At 43.7% G+C, this 19,535-nt stretch overlaps 1 protein-coding gene across 1 annotated transcript in view; it reads right to left on the bottom strand.

Moving 5' to 3' along the window:
• RFX8 (regulatory factor X8) overlaps positions 1–18,227 on the bottom strand; it is a gene marked incomplete at both ends in the record, with an annotated part of 31,755 nt that extends 13,528 nt beyond the window's left edge. The window contains 8 exons of the mRNA XM_082492966.1: positions 1,386–1,536; positions 2,185–2,298; positions 2,817–2,894; positions 2,980–3,072; positions 9,792–9,870; positions 11,381–11,442; positions 14,183–14,306; positions 18,178–18,227. Of these exons, the coding sequence (XP_082349092.1) occupies positions 1,386–1,536; positions 2,185–2,298; positions 2,817–2,894; positions 2,980–3,072; positions 9,792–9,870; positions 11,381–11,442; positions 14,183–14,306; positions 18,178–18,227 (751 nt within the window). The remainder of the gene's footprint in view (positions 1–1,385; positions 1,537–2,184; positions 2,299–2,816; positions 2,895–2,979; positions 3,073–9,791; positions 9,871–11,380; positions 11,443–14,182; positions 14,307–18,177) is intronic.
• Positions 18,228–19,535: the final 1,308 nt, after the last annotated feature.

Below are 19,535 nucleotides of genomic sequence, written 5' to 3' on the forward strand. Positions count from 1 at the left end.
GCCGTATCCTGGGCTGCATCAAAAGGAGCTTGGCCAGCAGGTCAAGGGAGGTGATTCTGCCCCTCTGCTCTGGTGAGACCCCATCTGGAGTTCTGTCTGCAGCTCTGGAGCCCCCAACATAAGAAGGACATGGACCTGTTGGAGCAAGTCCAGAGGAGGGCCACGAAGATGATCAGAGGGCTGGAGCACCTCTCCTATGAAAACAGGCTGAGAGAGTTGGGGCTGTTCAGCCTGGAGAAGACAAGACTCCGGGGAGACCTTATAGCAGCCTTCCAGTACCTAAAGGGGACCTACGGGAAAGATGGGGAGGACTCTTTATCAGAGAGTGTAGTGATAGGACGAGGGGTAACAGTTTTAAACTGGAAGAAGGTAGATTTAGATTAGATCTTATGAAGAAATTCTTTACTGTGAGGGTGGTGAGGCACAGATTGTCCAGAGAAGTTGTAGATGCCCCATCCCTGGAAGTGTTCAAGGCCAGGTTGGATGGGGCTTTGAGCAACCTGGTTTAGTGGGAGGTGTCCTTGCCCATGGCAGGGGGGTTGGAACTCACTGACCGGTGGTGATCTCAAGGGAAAAATAACTCTCATAATTTGGAAAACAGTTATCAGTCAAAATTTCAGTTACATAATCTCATAAGGTCCCTTCTAACCCAAATCATTCTGTGATTCTATGATAACGCCACAATTAAGACTGTCTGCAAGTCTTCCTTGAACATATGAATGATAATACAATCTTTTGTCAACACAGGAGCCCTGCTTTGCCACTGAGGAGCTGGTCTTCACTCAATGAGCAACTGAGGAACATTATGTTTTAGACAGAATCTTCAGCATCATATGCAACTGTATGTATATATGTACGTACATATTTACAAACACACTTAGATACACACACCTTTGTATAATAGATTTTTTCAAATCCTCCTCTAATGACAGAGTCATAGTTTCCCTATGGGACTATAGTTTTTTTCCCCTTTATATTCCCCTTTATATTGAATTGCACTATAGCCATTAATTAATTTATCCACATAAAACTACTTGCAAGATGAAGAGGCAGAACAATACCTAAATTTCAGAGGGCAGACTACATATTATTCAGTCATCTACATAGCCAAAGCAATTATGGCAAGAGATAGATTTTTTTAAAAGATTCGAGTACACTTTAATTTACCATGAATTGGGAATATTTTTGGCTTAAATTTTTTCTCACACATTATCTGAGACTATTTATTTTTAACTGTATTCCAACTGACTCTAGTTCTCATTACTATCAGTTATATCAGCTAAAAAAGTTTTAAAAATAATTTCTCTAGGAGTCTTGTAACATAATTATCTCTGCAGTTTAAGCAAAGATTCTTTTATGAAAATCTCTCTATTACTCAAACATACCTTTAAATTTGGATGTTTGGAGTGGTAATGGAAACTCTTTCAAAGCATTAAGCAGCCAAAATTCAACATTTTTACTGAACAATCTGATTGATTGCATGTGTTGCACGGGCACCTCCTCCAGGAAATCATGAAGTAGGATGTTCTCCATTACCTAGAATACAAATTCATGTAATCATAGCTGTACATGATTGGTGTACTACAGATATTTACAGCGACATGAAAGAAAATTTTATTGATAGTTTATTGATAGTTTAAACGTAAAGAAGCCCATTTTTTCCCCTTCCAATTAAGAAATAGCTAAGCTACATTTGTTAGCAGAAGGAAAAAGATCCTAACAATAAACATCGTTTCCTGAATTAAGTACTAGACAATACTTAATGACCTGCTGTAAATAAGAAGCAAATTATTTTGATCAGAAAACGGCATATTTCTACATGGAATGTCACTGAGAAATGTGGTGGTGTTCTCAAGGGAAAAATAACTCTCATAATTTGGAAAACAGTTATCAGTCAAAATTTCAGTCACATAACCTCATGCCAGAACCACAGACTGCATTTACAACAGTGTAATCCATTGATATTAGGGACTTTCAAAGGAATATATACCAGCAAAAGGGATGTAATCTCAAATTCCACTGGCTCCTTAAAAAATCCCCAAAAAGCCAGAGAACAGACTTGAGGTACCAATGAAAATCCCATTGTACAGCCCATAAGAAGCAGCTAGCCCTTCTCCTCGGGTAGAACTACCAAAAAGACACAAACATATAATAACATAATTACAACAAACAAACAAACAGTACCTTGAATAGCTGCCTATCATAGCTTTTGAACAGCTGGCATACATCTGGCAAGGACATCAGTGCTATTCTTTCAGGCTGCAGAGACCTCCAGAATGACACGATACAGGCTTCCACCTGTCGCACAAAATCCTTTATGAATTTTCACTGACTCTACACTTGTGAAACGCGAAGTGTAAGTCAGTAAAACAACACACATGGGCACAGAAGCAAAAGAACGAGCGTGGAGCTGGGCTCTTCGCCTGGCCCCATCCTGGCCGGGCTCCAGCGTAAGTGGAAGCATCCTGGGGCAACAAGCTGAACCTCGCAGAGCAGCGTAAGAAAGAGGAGAGAAAGGATTGTGCCATGGATATGGGGATATAATGAAAGATATGTGTCTGTGGCCTTGTGTTTTGTGCTGGGCTCAGACCTGTTGATGTGCCAGGAGTGCTCAGGATATGCCCTATAAACTCAGGTTCTCGGAGCATGTTGTGTTAATTACGAATTCCCGAATAATTTGACTGAGTGCTCCTTTTGTCTATAAAAGATCATCTACCTTAGATCAAACCATCAAGTAGATAAGCTACACAGAAACAATTTTATCCTTGGAGTTGTTTGCCGTTGTCAGAATGAGTGTTATTAAAGCAAAAGCGTACCTTGCCAAGCTCTTTCTCTCTCACCATATGTAAAATATCTTGACAATAGCTGTAGTAGTCATTGGCAAGCAGTCCAACCTGGAGAAGGTGACCAGAAAGAGGGTACAAAAAGATCACGGAGGCAAAGAGCTAATTAGCTTGATGACCGAATACTTGAACGTACCATTTCATAGGAATATTTCTTCCCTAACTCTTGCTCCCAAGGATGGAATCTGCTGAATTCAGGCCAAGGGTAGTGAAACCTCTCCTGTTCAGTCTTCAGATAAATGACAGGTGGAGAACAGTGCAAATCCTTGCTCTCGATGCATCAGAATTTGTTTTGAACAATAAAAAAAATAAAAAAGTTCACAATTATCTTGTCAGCTCTGCTAAAGGTATTAAGTACTTTCCTGAAATTGTGTAACGTGATTTTTTAATAAGATGTATTTCTTCAGAGGAATACTTGTCCTTTTTTTTTTAGAAAGTAGGGGCGGATGAAAGAAACAAGCATGGCTGAACTAAACGTTTAAGTCCCAAACATTACATGAATTTCTTTTCAAAACCAGTGAATATTTAATGCTATACATATCTTCCACGTATATTTTCTATAGCCCTCATGTCACGGGTGTAACCTTCTAAATAAGGCTGCAGATAGTCGGCTCTGCTGTCAGGGTGACAGTGCACTTCTCATCAGCTGTCATTACATTCACTTCAGAGCGCTCATTACCACACCCGAGTGCTCTGTAAAAATAAGACAGACATGCAGTCTCTCCTTTTTTTCCCTCACTTTGGTCCGCCTAAGTTGGTTGCTCACGCTCTGCCGGCTGGCTACCAGCAACCCTGGTGGCAAGCCACCCCGTGGCAGCACGCTTGCGGGAGAAGTGCCACGGGTTACCTCGCTTCTGCCCTTTTGGGCGAGTGGGGGATGCGCTCTTTTTTCTTAACCGTTTCCTAGTATTTAAATGCTTCTCATGCCAATAATCTCTGAGCGCATCGAAAAGACACCGGCTCGGCGGCATGAGGATCTGTTACCGCCGGCCTCAGGCAAGGAAGGTTGTGCCCCACTAACTCCCCTGATATTCAAAACCTGGGCTGTCAGCCACAATTTCCACTCTCGGCAGAGATAAAATGATTTGAGATGACATTAAGAAAAGAAAAATATTTAGCTACCAGGTGAAATAGGAGTGCGGGAAGTAAGCATTTACTGAGATTACGCAGGCAAAGATTATTTTGAAGAAGATGGTGGGTTAACTGTTTCATCAGAACATACTATATAGCCATTCTAATTAAACACGCAGATCGATATTTTGTTATAAGTCTGATGTATCTGAAACTCACCGTTCTTTTTTTTTCGCTATTGGTCTTGTAACCAGCTGCATGTCCATAACTGCAGGCATTTCCCCTGTGGTAAAATATACGACAGAAAAAACAAACAAACAAACCAACTTTAAAAACCTCACCAATTAATTCTGTATTTAGTAAGAAAATGAGCTCAAACTGGATAGAGTGCACTAGATTGGAGCATTGTGGTTGGGAAAGAAACCCTGCTCTCTTTCCTGCCATTCAGCAACCTTATGATTTTCTAACAAGTCTGAAGACCAGTTTCTTAATTTTAAGGTAAAACCGAACCATTCATTCATTATAATGATGGCAAGGTATTAGACTTTTTACAGTGCAAAGTCTTCCAACTTCTTGCAAAGTTGTGGGTTTGTATTTGCAGTTGCAGTTCGTTTGGAATGCTAATAATTATAAACACGCAAATAATGAAAGCAGAAGCATCCTTGTGCTTTGATTTCACAGTATTTCCATTTCCTGCAGCCTATATCAGTGTAAATGTGGGTTGTTTGTTTTTTTTTCCAGTCGTCCCCCATTTACTTTGCAAGCCCGCCGTGACGTTCCACATGGTCAGAATTCACCTGGACCTGCAAAGGCTTGACCGCTGGTTTTTGGCTGAAAAGCCAGGGATGCGGGCAGAATAGGCTGCTTTCCTGCTTTTCCCTCTCCTACCACTCTCCCTGCCTGTTTTGCTGAGGCTGATGCTACAGGAGGGAGAAGCAACGTTGCTAGTAAAAGGGACATGCTGTGAGAGTTGGATTCCTCCAGTCAAGCCCCCATCTGCTGCTGCCACCTGCTCGCTGTCTGTGAAGGCATTTCAAACTCCAAGGTCCTTTTGGACTCGGCTGTTTTGAAGGGTGACAGGCAGGGGCTTTGTAGAAAACGTGCTTCCACTGGTGACCTAACACTCAGGCTATCTAATCCGATCCCGGCCGCTGGGTTTCACTGCTCTGATGTATTATAAACCAGGGTACCACCATACGTCCTGAAGGAACAGAGGACAAACTGTAACAACTCATCTGCTTGGAAACTCAAGCCACTGAAAATGCTTCCTCTCACTTCTTGGCTGTTCCCAGAACTGCCCCTTGCCACCTGAAAAATTACCTTTCCCTCTGCCATGAAGGCAGTGCTCCAGTGAAACAACCAAACTGGCTGCCCAAGACAGGGCACGGCATTCATGTTGGGTGTGTTTGGTAACGTTATCAACTCTTTCTCCCAGACATTTCAGAGTTGGTGGCTGGACAGAGGGAAGAATGTCTAAGAAAGGATGTTTCATAACGCTTTTTCCAAATAGGTCCTTCCTGCCCATTTCTAAAGCCTGTGAAACAAAATTAATGAATGTTTTCCAGCTCCTGCTCTCCCGGAGAAGGCGGCCAGCTGTATCTTCTGCTGCTGCTGCTATGGCAACACATATCAGCATCGCTCTCCTCCAGCGAGCTGGCTCCCTAGCTGGGCTGGCTCCCCGCTCCCCCCCCCTGTGGGGACAGCGAGGTGCGGGAAGGGGTGCTGCTGCATGGGTCCTCCCGCGCCCCAGCAGCCAGCCGGCAGCTCGGTGACCATTAAGTGCAAATAGCTACAGAAAGCTAACATCTACGTGCTCCCGCTGTTAGCAAAGGTGGTTGAGACTCACCCGGTGCCCGCGGAGGTGCTCGGCTGCCAGGCAGAGCTGCTCGCCTCCCCTGGAGAGCGGTGCCTGGGTAAAGACGGGACACACAAAACAAGAGGTGGGTGGGAGAAGGGGAGAAGGGGTGACAGCAAAATCACGAGGAGTTTCAGCATGTATCTTGCAGGGTTTGGATGATGCTATGGGGTGGGATCTAGAGCTAAAATGGGAAATACGACGGTGGGGATGATGAAAAGACTAAAAGACGAGGTGAACGGGAGGGACAAAGGAAAAATGAAAGAAGGGAGGGTGGTGAATGTGTGTGCTGTTGATTGTCAGATTACACTGAGATTAGAAAAGCTAATTTGCTAGAATGATATCAGATTTTTTTTTATTAAAAAATCGTGGGTTTGCTTCACTAGAAAGTCAGAAGCCCCAAACTTCCCTATTACTAGAATCTTACAGTGAGTCTTATGAAGCCAAAATTTGCTGGCATTTTCTAACACTGCCATACTCCAAGCCTCCTTGATCTGCCAGACCAAGTACCGTTTTGGGGAGAGCTCGTCCTCAAAGCTCCCATTCCTAGAGGGCACTCTACTGTAACAGTAGATACGGTAAATCAGTAAATACCATATTCCCTTAAATCTCCTTAATACATTTGGAGACCTCATTGGGTACAGTTGTGCTTATTTACACTTTCCTTCATAACATGATCAGCAGCATCATGGTACACATATCTTCAAAAAATCCAAGATTTCTAAGTGAACCAACTCACAGGTGCTATATAAGAACATCCTCATCACTCCAACTCAGCCAGCCGCCACATCCTAGGCCCCACTGACTATCAAAAGGCAAATGCCTTCTTTGTAGTCAAAGGCAAACCATTATAATCATAGTGCCATTTCTATTATACCAACAAGCAAAGGTCACAAACCGCCAGATCCCTCAGGGACCTAGTTCCTCATTACCAGCACCACGGCAATTGCCGACCATCTCAATAAGGTCAAGAAATATTGTTTTCAGTAATTAGAGACAGTGGAACATAGTTTTGAAACCACCCCTTTCTTCACCAACCAGCAAGTTGGGTGGATGCCTTGGTCTTTCAACTGGGCTCTGGGCTCCACCTTCCCCTCAGGTAGATGCAACAGAAAAATCACCTGCATGTTGGACTCTATTCAGGCATGGGAGGGAACAATAGTTGTTGCAAGTAGAAAAGTCTTCAAGTTTTCATTACTCCTTTTCTAAATTTCTAATTTTCTAATTAAAAACAAAATCCAGAATTTGCTGTTCCTGCTTTTATCAACTTCATTAGATCATGAAAAATTCTGATTTCAAAAAGTACTGAACTCTACTGAGAAGACAGTAAAGATGATGTGTTCCTATTTATTTGCAAAGAATGTACAAAATCCTAAATACAGATGGAAACAAACTCACTTATTTGGTTGAAGCTGCTGCTTATTTTGTATGTGGCCTAATTTTTTTTTTTTTAATCATGCTATTCATGCATCTCTGGTTGTGTTCTGTGCTTTTTTACTACTTTCTCTCTTTTTTATTCCTGCTGTCCTTTAACAGACACAAGAAGTAATTGTGACACCTAGCTGAGTTGCAGGTGTGCATGTTGGCTCAGGACAGGGATGTCTGGCTGCATTTAGAGCGGAAGCTGTTCTAATTTCAGCTGTCTGGCTTCACACATCAACTTAGTGACTTCTTATGACTGTCTTCAATGAAGGAAGCATCAGACAAGATAATTTGGTAGTTAAGAGACTTGCAACTCGAAAGATGACCTTTATATTTTGATTTCTTTTTTAGATCTGAAAAGTTACAGAATCACAGAACGGTCAGGGTTGGAAGGCACCTCTGGAGATCATCTAGTCCAACCCCCCTGCCAGAGCAGGGTCACCTACAGCAGGTTGCACAGGACAGCGTCCAGGCGGGTTTTGAATGTCTCCAGAGTGGGAGACTCCACCACCTCTCTGGGCAGCCTGTTCCAGTGCTCTGCCACCCTCCAAGTAAAGAAGTTCCTCCTCATGTTAAGATGGAACATCCTATGCTCAAGTTTGTGCCCGTTACCTCTTGTTCTAAAAAAAAAAAAATTATCCCAAGAAACTATATCAAGATCACCAGATGGCTGGTCATGTCAGCTCTCTCCCTGGAATGGACCTTCTTTTCCTTGGTTTGACCAAATGAAATATGGTTGTTTAGGAGATGTCTGGGCAGGCACTTCTGGCAGCTGGTGGAGAAGGAGAGGGAGGACTGCAGCCAGTGCAGTGGCTCCTCTATGGTTCAGAATGGCCTAGAGCATGATGTTCCCCAGTCGGTCAGGGAACGTGGCTTCTTTCTGTGAGGGGGCCAAGGACAGAAGCTGTGCTGGCATACATGGTGCTTCTGGCTCCCAGCAGTGGCTAAAGGCCTTGTTTCTGCACCTGGCCCGGATTTAGCCAACATCGCTTCTTTGGTTCCTCCTATGTTTTGTAATTTTTCTGCATGTTTCTATGCTGGGAAGAAAAAGAGTAACAATTCAAATTGTTCTGTTCTCTCTCTCGTTTCTTCTATGACCAGAACTATCAGCTCCGCTAATACACCCGGGCAAGGTCACTGTTTTCAAGTGAAACTTCAGGGGAACACCTTTCTTTCCATGAAGAAGACAGACCAGCAGAGAGCCAGTCACAGACCTGCAATGTTCCTTGAACAGTGGCCAAGACCCTTGCCTGTTTCGGACATCAAATCTTAGGCCTGTTCTGGTTATCCTGGGTGCATGAGTAGCGAGGGATATCGCTTCAGTAAGGGTCGCATCGGAAATGAGCCTCGAGTTGCCAATGAATAATTTGTTTGGTCTCACAACAACCAATTGCCACTTGATCATCTGCGGAACCTGATCCTCTGCCCTATCCCATTCTTTACCGTTGTCACTCTATGGACTTCTGCAACATTACTCTGCCATAAAACCTACAGAGGAAAGCAACAGACGTATAGGTATAATTTTTCCTTTTCCTCGCAGAGCATGTATTCAATTATGTAACTATCATGTAAAATATCACAGACACTGAAATGGCTTTCATCACCACCAGAATGTCTGGGCACTTAATAGGCTGACTTGTATCCTTCTAACATTCATGCTATAGAAAAATGCTGTGTGTCCATATTAAAGAATGGAAAACAAAATACAGGATTTATCCGCATAGACATAAAAGTCACGTACAAGCGAGTAAGAGAGTGAGGATATGAGCCTGGCGTACAAAGTCCAAGCCATTGGCTGCACATATTTTTCTTCTGTGCATTTAAAAGCAGTGTAAAACTGCTAAGCGGTGGCAGCATTTCCCTTCTTTTTTTTTTTTCTGGTGAGAAGGCAAGCCTGAGGTTTGTTTATCTCAACCACGAGCTTAACCAAGAGAACTCTTCCTTTGCCTGCCTACAACAGCAACTTGCTCGTGTCTACAGTTTATTCTGCAAAAGTATCTTACATTCATCAATTATTTTCAGACTTTTAATTTTTGCAATAAATTTCTACTTGTCTTATACATTGTCTCATTGGTGTTCCCTTACAAAAGGTGATTTTCAAATCGGAAATTTTAAAACAAAGTGAAGGAAGTACTTTCAAAGTAATGTGCCTCATTGTTTCAAGAAGTAAAAAACCCAGATAACATGACTGCGCGTAGCACTCTTCAAAACAGTGCAGTCATTTATACTTTAATACATGTCTCTTCAACCTACTGTTTAATAAGGAAGGTGCTGCAATGTCACGAAGCAATTGCCAATAGGTTTATTTGAGCTCCCATTTACAGTCTGACTATATTAAGCTCCTCTTTTAGGTTTGGCACGAGTTCCTGCTCTTAAGATCTACATGGCTAAAATGTCCAATTCAAGGAAGTTCAATTAGGCAGGACATGTTTTCAAAATGGAGCATCTCTATTAAGGCAAAGCACTTTTATAGTGAAAAGAAAAATAGAATACTGTTGTCAATGTTCAACAGATGATTTACAGGCTTTTATATACAGACAATATAGAGACTGTCATGTGACATTTTATGATTAAAACATTTAAAAAACAAACCTGTGATAATTTTTTTCAGACAGAAGAGAGCAATAACGTGCATAAAAGGAAGAGTCCTTCTTGATAGCTATTCCATCGTAATGATACCTAGAAAATAAAAATACGAACTGACAAGCATATGATTTTCAACGTCAGCAAATAATTCGTATCCCTCCATTGAAACCAGATGATCACCCTATTTAAAAAAGAAAAGAACAAGTAAAAAAGCTACATTTGTTTTTTTTAAATTCTGTTGAAAATTTATTTTCCCCAACAGAAGGTAATTATGCAAACTCTTTACAAACTCTTTTTAACAGTTTTTGCCGTGCAATGATACTTTCTTCTAAACAAAAAAAAATTTAATCCAGTGAATGGGGGTGCAACAGGTTTGTACAAGAGAGCTAGAGAAGTCAGGAACCAGAGTTTCAGCTGACAGAGGTCTCCATATCCCCATGGAAGTTGAGGATTTGGTGTCGTTGTTCCGCGGCCACTCACAGTAGCTTAGCAACTGAATGGCCCATCAGTGGTCGTGGCAAGCTAAAACCCAAGAAACCTGACAGACCTTCTCTAAGGTTTATCCTGCCCTCAATGAACAGTGGAGTTGCCATCCCTGCTACCCAGGTGCTCCCAGCTGGTTCTTCCCTGGCTGGGTCACTGGGAAGCCAGGGGAGCAGCACCGTAGATTTGGGCCACCAGCAGCCAGCAGAGGGTAACCTTCTGCTGATGGGAAGAGAGAGCACGGAGGCTGAGGGCTATCACGCACCATCCCAAATCCTGCCAGCTATGAGGAGAAGCCTGGGAGTGTCTGCGGTGAGGCACTCCCAAAATAAAGGATCTGGCTGGATCAAGCTGATAGCAAGTCCAGACTTGTGGAGAAAAGTCGCAGATCAAGTAAGGGCATGTCTGCCTCAAAGCCAGTACGTGACAGCTACTCAAAATGCTTGTAAAATTACCGTGTCTCAATGCCCTTAAAACATCCCTTTTTCCACTCTGGATGTTCAGAGTGTGATTATAAGTTTGGACATTGGATCAATGAAAGAGCATCAAACTCTCGGTGCTGTAGAAGAAGAGAGGGAAGGGAAAGGAAAGAAATGTAGGAGGAGGATCTGACGTGTTCTGATTTAAATGGTTTTAAACTGTTTACAACATTTCCATTGACCGCCAGTACATGCTGGGTCACTTCACAGATATGTGCAAGGATGAAAAGCACAACACAGACATTAATCACAGCTGCCACCCCCGTGCATCCCGAAGCCAGGCTTTCCCGACCCTGTGTCTCAAGAGCTCTGAGTAAGGCTGTGATGTCTGGCAGATGCTCCATGCGAGCCATGTTGTAAAAGCTATTACAACTCAAAGCGCTGATTTTTTAAAAAACAGTCTGGTCTGGAATTCGTGCCCTACCAAAGCAGCTCTGATGTGGCGATTTTCATGGAATGAACTCTATTTCAATGTATTTGGTGACATCACGAATCACTCTGGATCTTGCAATGTGTTACAGACTTGCAACCAACAATTCAGCTGCTGTATTAGAGTGCTGGAGCTGAAAATCCAGCCATTTTTAAATTTTATTAGAACAGTTATAAATAACGTTTTTAAACAAAGGTAGCAAAACCGATACCTGGTACTCCCTCTTGTGCCCAGCCTTCTTGTCCCCAGACCTGGGAAAACTAACCGAATAAGCTAAGAAAAAAAAAAAACAACACAAAAAACCACCAAAACAGAAAATTAGAGATGGTAGAGATTCATTCTAAAATGCAAAAACATATCTGCTACATTTTTTTTCTCCTTATTCACTTATTTTGCCTTCCATCATTTGCAGGCTAATACCTGTTCTTACACGCTTCTCAAATGGTAACGGAACACAATTGGGCTTTTGTGGATTGAAATCTAAGTAATTTAAGGGATTACCTCCCTCAGGTAGGAAATTTTAGACTAGTCTGGTTCACCTTGCACTGAAGTGCAGTCAGCGCGCGCACCAGGGGACCACCCACAGTCAGGTGGGGTACATCAGCTAAAGGAACTCGAAGCTGCCGTGATTCTCCAGCAGTCTGCTGGACCCACCAGCCTTACTCATTCAAGCAGGACGAGGGACTTCACCCGCTCACTCACTCTTGTAACGAGTACTCACAGGATAAGGCCTGACTTAACTGTTTTAAAAGGATCTGAATCATCAAGCTGCAAAGCAACCTTTTGACCACCGCGGCGGTAAGTGTGAACTGAGGTCACGCAGCATCTGTCAAGGTTAGGCCCTCCAGAGTAATAAGATACTGTCAGGGTTGTAATCCACTTCACTATGATTATTCTGCATGAGCTGTTCTGTGAAGACAGAGACTAACCCAGGACAGCTGGAGCTAACGTTCCCGATATAGCAGGAACAGAGGATCAAGTACTCAACGTCAGCGAGGAGTGAGGGCAGCCTCCACTTAGCAGTGCAAAACTTGGACTTTGTGCAAAGTGCACTTTGCTGGTCCAAAGGCCTGCTAAAGGACAAATTGCCCCAACTCACATGGACATGCGCCTCCAGTTGTAACGGTGTTGGAGTGGTTCTATTCTTTGCACGTTTCTGTGTGCGCCCACCCCAGCTGCTCCCTATCTCACACTGGTATTTTAGCATAATCTCATTTTCCTACAAGGACAGGCTGTGAAACTGGGGATTCTGTGGCACGAGACACAGGAAGAATACCACTGCCCCTTCTAGAGCGACAACGGTGGGTTTGGGCAGAGGGATAGGGCAGATGAGATGAGTGGTGTCTTAAATCATCACAGTTTGATTCACATGGGACTTGACTGCAGAAGTCCTTACAGTCCACACGCATGTAATGCAGCCAGGTTACTATAGGTTACTGCAGCTCGATGGATTATTAGCTAGGCCGTGGTCACCATTGACACCTGCACCTTTAGTTTAAACCAGCGTTGCTGCAGTTCCTGTCCTCCTCAGCCTCTTGCTGCATGGTCCTACCTCCTGCTGCAGAAGGACAGACCGTGTCAAGCCGCTGGGGAGCTGCACCCCAGCTTGCTCACTTGGGAGATGTTAACTTGCACCGCAATGCACTGGGTAGGTTAAGGTCATGGGCAAACAGTTGCAAGCACCGACCGATGGCAGCTATGGCTCATCAGCTAAGCTCTTCTGCGTGACCAGACTCATGCTTCATCCATGCCTGTCCCAACTTATAAGTAAAATGCATTAACTTAAACCACAAGGAGGCTTAGCTTACAGGTGGTAACTCCATCATGCTGGAGCACCTGAAAGCGTACAGACAGGATGGGATTAATCTTACCTACGTGGTTACAAGGTAGAGATGTCTAAGCTAGTTGCTGCAAACTCTGTAGTCAATGGAGAAAAACAGGCAGTTTTCATCCGAGGCACATTTCCTCTGAGCTGCCTGAGATGACTCATTTAGGGTGAGAGGAATCATATATAACTACTTATTTCTCTCCATTGACTACCAAGATATTTTAAGGTGACTAGCTTCACAACAGACTTCTACGCTGAGCCAGGCAGCTTCTACCCATGGGCTTGGCTGATGGGTGGTGATCCATTAAGCTACGGTAATAAATCATGCTGGATCACTCACTCAAATCTTAATTGTAAGTAAGAGTGATTTAACTTACCCAGTAAAAAAATGAGATTCAACTGAATTGAGATAAATGATTCATAAAATGAGGTTATCTGCACAAATGAAATTGATTTCAGGTACAACTTCTACTTAAATTATTTTGGTTTTGTGTTAAAAAATGCTTAGTAGTTGCTACCATGGGCACTAATAGAATAATATTAGCGGTAAAAATAGGAAATTCTGAACAAACAGTCTTGAGCAACGAATGATCACAAGGAATTCTATCTTTCTTAATTTGTTAAATAACGTTGAATAGCTATGAGTGTTTGTCGCAACTGGGATTTCTACGTGATAACTGCCCTGTGGATTGCATCAACCTCCATGTATTAGAAAAGTGGAACTGTTTGAAGGAGGTTGGGTTTTACATCTGCATTTGTTTTGCTTGGATGATTCTATAACATTTTTTTTAGTCTGTGTTTGGGGCAAAATCTCTGTAAGTATATTTAAGAAGGAAAGTATAAAATTATGTAACAATCAAGGGGGTCTTTTAAGGACAGAAGAATCAGCTCCTCAGGATGAGCTTGTTAACCTTGTGCTGTTTACCCTGGCAAAAATTTCTAAAATTTATTGGCAAAACAAATCTTTGCTAGTATAACATACACCAGTTCCCTGAAGAAATTAAACTCCACCACCATCTTCTCTCTAGTATAACAGTGTCTACATGAGGGCTTACCAGAAAGACATTAGAAAAGACACAACCGTAACACATTACATGTTCACTCATCTCTGTTATTTATCAGATCATCAGCTTTTCCATTTAGGTATCTCTGCTTATTATCTTATATAGCCTATCTATTCTGTACCTTTCCAAAGGTGGCTGAATTTACTTGATACTTGGAATTTGGACTGCAGCCTTCCATATACAATTCATATAGCAGCCAACGGGGCACAGTGCATCCTTCACACAAATAGAAATTATCAGCTATCCTTTAAAACAAAAACATCAATTGGTTTAGGTCAGAATTCGAAGAAAGAATTGTTAGTTTGTGATTGTAATAGCTCATCGGGTTTACAGTGAACTCTGCAATAGTTACTCTGATTTTATAGAAGTGTAGAATCAAAAAAAAAAGCTACTACTTTTATGTTAATCTGTACTCTGGGGAAAAAAGATACCTCTTTTATATATATTTTTTTTTATATTACATATATTAAAAAAAAATCCACTTTCTTCATTTCCAGAGTGTAAGAGAAGCCATGTGAAGACTCTGTTAATAAATTAATTAGATCTCATAGTTTTTAATATAAAAAATACAACTTAGTATTATCATTATAACATTAACGCCAATACACAAAATATTAGTATCTCTCTAATAGGATGTAACTTCAATCTTCTAATTATAGCGGTCTCCACTATACCAAAGATGATGAGCATGACGAGCATTTTTCCATCTAAAATGTCCAATATGATGTTTTGGGACAGAGAGTGCACAAACTATGAATGACCAAATTCTGTTCTCATACAATGTCACTGATTTTAGCACAAGTTTAATAAGAGAACGGAATTTTAATTTACCATTACTATGTAACAGAACTGCCAGGACTTAAACTGGTTTAGGCGTTTAAATACTTGTGCTTTGGCCAAATCCCTTACTCATCCTACTTCTCAGAACGGTCATAGTCAAGTAAATGCAACTAATTGTATGAATAAGGTGAGGAAGACATAAACTTAGTTACTTATTAGCCTAAGGTATTACCTTCACCAGAAAAATAAAGACCTTTAATTATGAGATAATGCCAATGGTTTCAATGTCAAAAGATAATAGCCTCCTGCAGTACAAATACAGGAGCAAAGCTGGAGCAAAGAAGCAGAGAGATTAATTTTCAAAGCATGACACACTGATCGTATGACAGTGTTTTCTTACTGTGACTCTGCTTCTGTTATACCAAATGATTTATGCATATTTAATTGATTTATCAGATGAATGCTAGTGCAGCGCAGTACCAGTTACTGTGTCTTTACTGATAATCGAGCTGGTTGGGAAAGCAGACTTTTCATAATCACCAGGTGAGATAAGCCAGTTGGATTTAAAATCAGCATCCTCTCTTTTGTTAGTAGCCTGATTTCAGGCGACCCAGTGTTTATTTTTCTTTATTACCTGTATTGGCATTAGATAGTGGATAAGGTCTTCCGCAAACTGGCTGGCTAGAACAGACTGGGCAAGACCGTGATGGCTGTACAGTCTGGTGGTGTCTACCTCATCTTTTATTCATGCCTCCTCCCCTTTCTCCAGGGAAGAAGGCTGACTGCCTCCCCCAGGTTTCCCTCTCCCTAGCAAAAGGCCCCGAAATGCTTCACTTTTACCTCCTGGGAGCCCATCTTCTCACCCACCAACCCAAGAGGCTGGAGCTGCCAAGCGCTGGGGCTGAGCTGTGGTGGGCTCCCTGCCAGCTCCTCACCACCTCCAGCCCCACCACCCAACGGCAAAGACTTCACGGCGAGACGTGAGCAGGGATCCGCACCTAAGGTCGGGATCTGCTGCGCTAATGGGGTATTTCCCGTCATGGGGCTGAAAGGTAAGTGAAATTTACTCTAGATAAGAGTCCTGCCTGAGCTCTGCCTCCCAGCAGGCAGAAATGCTTGTTTCTTCTAGAGCAACCATCTCAAAACCCTTCGTAATTGAGCAGTCCCAGAGGAGATTAAACCCAAGTCCAAATCCATCCTTAATATAACACCACAAGAGTCATTGGAAGTGCAGCAGAAATTAATTCATGCTTCAGTAGCTGGGTTCTGCCAGTAGTTTCGCCTCAGCATTTAACTATTTAGTGACAAAATATTTGGGAATTTCATTCTGTGAATTTAGCATCTATTAAACTGCCAGCCTTTTTCAAATAACAAGTCAAACACATTCTTAGCGCTGACACATAACACAAAAATACTGTCTGTCAGGAAAAAAAATCCACACAGAAAAGAGCACAGTGCTCATCTTCTTGCCTATTAGCCCCGAGGTTCTCAAAAGCTGAGCATTTATGGCACGCATCAAGACAAAACTGTTAATAAGGACAACAAAAGCAAAAGGAAAGAGTGGGAAGGGAGGAAGATGGGGGTTAAATAAAAAGCACATGAGGAAAGATCTCCTCCATTTATCTACGACCTTCTACCCACAGTTTCCTTAGGGATTGTTACCTGATCAGTTCTAGGACCTCACATGGACTCCAGGGTTTTGGGGTTTGCCACCTGTTATGTGTGAACCTTTGGCAGCCAGGCCATTATACAGGTTTGCAAGTCTGCTCTTAAACCATTCCTGGACCAAAATCTGGTTTGCTATCATCAATGCACCAACCGTAAAATGAAGCCAAATATTTTAAAATCTTCAAAACATGAAAAGGTGATTCAGAAAGTTGTTGTGATGAAAAAATCATCGGTTTATCCTTTCAAGGACTGTTTATGATTCAGTTTTATGCAGTGTCGCAAACTTGTTGGATGACCTTGGGTGAATCTCTTCCTTCAGTGCTTTTAAAATGGGAGTAGTGGTGTCTATATCACAGCAAAAGCACAGAATAACTCCTGCTGCTCAGGTATTACTGAGGGGGGAAATAGAAAGATTGAAGATTACTGGCTGTCAAGTTAAAAGTTTTCTTGGATGTGTTGTTGCTGTTTCACACAAAGCTTCAACACTGCATACTAGCTGGGCTCAGCTGTGCTCAGGGAAAGAAGGAAAGCAGCCCTGGTTTCTCTTTGGCTGTCACACCACAGATGACGCTCTTCTCAAAGCACGAGGAAATGATGGTGACAACCTTACTCCACCACAGAAAGTATCTCACTGGGGAGTTCAACCATTACCTTTGCCTCAGGGAAACATAACCTCGGAGAATGCCAATCACTCAGCATCGCTCTGAATGCCAGTGTGCCACCGGCCGCTGTAAAAGCACACCAGGCATGAGTGGCCCAGCCAGGGATGGTCCTCGCAATCTGCACTGCAGCATCATGTCAAGTGGATGGCAGCCCAGGGGCCAGATCCCAATGAGTGGGAAGGCTGAGACAAAGCCCCTTTTCCCCCATGTAAAACCACCTCCACATCAGTAAGACTTGTGTCAGGAGATGGACTTTCATGGAAATGTCCCTGCTTTCATGGCATCATTTATGCACTGCTACAATGTTCAGAGGGCTGGAGCACCTCTCCTATGAAGACAGGCTGAGAGAGTTGGGGTTGCTTAGCCTGGAGAAGAGAAGGCTCCAGGGTGACCTTATTGCAGCCTTCCAGTACCTAAAGGGGGCCTACAGGAGAGCTGGGGAAGGACTTTTTACAAGGGCATGTAGTGATAGGACGAGAGGGAATGGCTTTAACCTGGAAGAGGGTAGATTTAGGTTAGATAGTAGGAAGAAATTCTTTACTGTGAGGGTGGTGAGACAGTGGAACAGGTTGCCCAGGGTAGCTGTGGATGCCCCATCCCTGGAGGTGTTTAAGGCCAGGCTGGATGGGGCTTTGAGCAGCCTGGTCTAGTGGGAGGTGTCCCTGTCTGTGGCAGTGGGGTTGGAACCCGATGATCTTCAAGGTCCCTTCCAACCCAAACCAGTCTGTGATTCTTTCACTCTGTGGTGGGGCCTTTACAGCAAACCAGAGTCTTGTCCTACAAAATTGCCATAAAAGTCAGATTCCTGCCCTCCCTGTGGCAAGCCCACCCGGTAGGTCCTGTAAGCCCCCCGACAAGGGGGGGGGGAGAGGCGAGAGAAGACCACAGCCGTACCCCCCACCCCCCCTTCCCATACCCCCATACTCCCCCCTCCCCCGCGCTCCCCCCTCCATCCTCAGCCGGAGCCCCCCCCCGCCGCCCCGCCGGCTCGGTCCCCAGCACCCACCAGCGGATGATGGAGAGGTGCAGGAGGGAGGTGGGGCTGCCCTCGGCCATCCCGGGCGGGGCCGTTCGGGGCCGTTCGGGGCCGTTGGGTACCGGCCGGTGGGGGCGGCGGGTGGCCGCGCGCCGCCGCGGACGGAGCCGGTTCCCGGCGGCGGGACCCCGTCCCCGTCCCCATCCCCATCCCGGTCCCCGCCCCCGCCGCACAGCCCTGCCCGGTGCCCTCCCCGGCACCGAGCCCTCTGTGGCCAAACACGAATTTTAGAGGAACTGCAGGTGAGGAAGAAAAGGCATTATATGCAAACCAGGAGGTACGAAGACATCGGGCAGCGGCGTAAACGAACCATTGTGCGGCAGTACATTTGGTTAGCGCAAGCGCTGCCTTTAATAGGTTTTCATTATTTTCAGAGTTTTCTACAAGAATGCTGTAAACTCCCATAATTGTTTAATTTCCCTTTGATACAGACAGATGAAAGGGCTGTCTGCTCCGCTGAAACCCTGTAAGCACTTTTCCATCGCATGTATCCATTATGCAAAATGAGCTTTACTTACGGCCCGTGTGACTGGTGAAAATAAATTATGTATGGCTGGAGCGTCTAAAAGCTTCCTAGTGGATGGCATTGGGTTACATCAGAGCTCAGCTTCTCAGAAACTCCCATGGCTTCCTCACGTTAATTAGCTGCTGAAAGCCCACGTATGACACAGACCGGCTGGCTTGCTTTGTTATGGCAAGGCGACCAAAGCCACCGCGTCGGTAGACAGCAATATTGAAGGCAAGGGGGATTGGGGACGAGGAAAGGGGAATTTATGGTGGAAGGCTGCTGGTTTTCCAGTCCCTCATTGTAGCTTGCTTTTGAGGAGCAGATGTCATGTATAATGCATGTTTCTTTTAATCTGTAAAGCCTCGTGCTGCTTTGAGAGCCCCGTGGGAAGACACTATTCGTTCACAGGGCCCCAAACCAAAGCCTTGAAAATGATGTCTGCCCAAAACGCAGGTTAGTATACACATTGTAACCAGTACAATCTGTCATCAATAAGTGTACTTAATAACCTATTGTGGAAGCTTCCCTCAGTTATAGTTCTTAGTTGTCTGATTTTGTGTCTCCATAGTCTACTGAACTTCTCTGTGGGACACAGCAAATACTCTCAAATACTGCAGAGTGAAAGCCTATTTAAGTTACTTTAAACTGACCATCGTAAGAACCAGCAGCAGTCATATTGCAGCAACCATAAGATCTGTGGGGCTTTGCCATGTTAAGTACTTACAGAGCTTCTGAGGTGGGTTTTCCAGTAGATGCTGAAGACTGTGCTGCCCCTGCGAGACTGCAGCGGTGGCCATGCCTACCACGCTCACTGCTGACT

Source organism: Vanellus vanellus (assembly GCF_965231255.1).
Source record: "Vanellus vanellus genome assembly, chromosome: 1".
NCBI classification, from domain to species: domain Eukaryota; kingdom Metazoa; phylum Chordata; class Aves; order Charadriiformes; family Charadriidae; genus Vanellus; species Vanellus vanellus.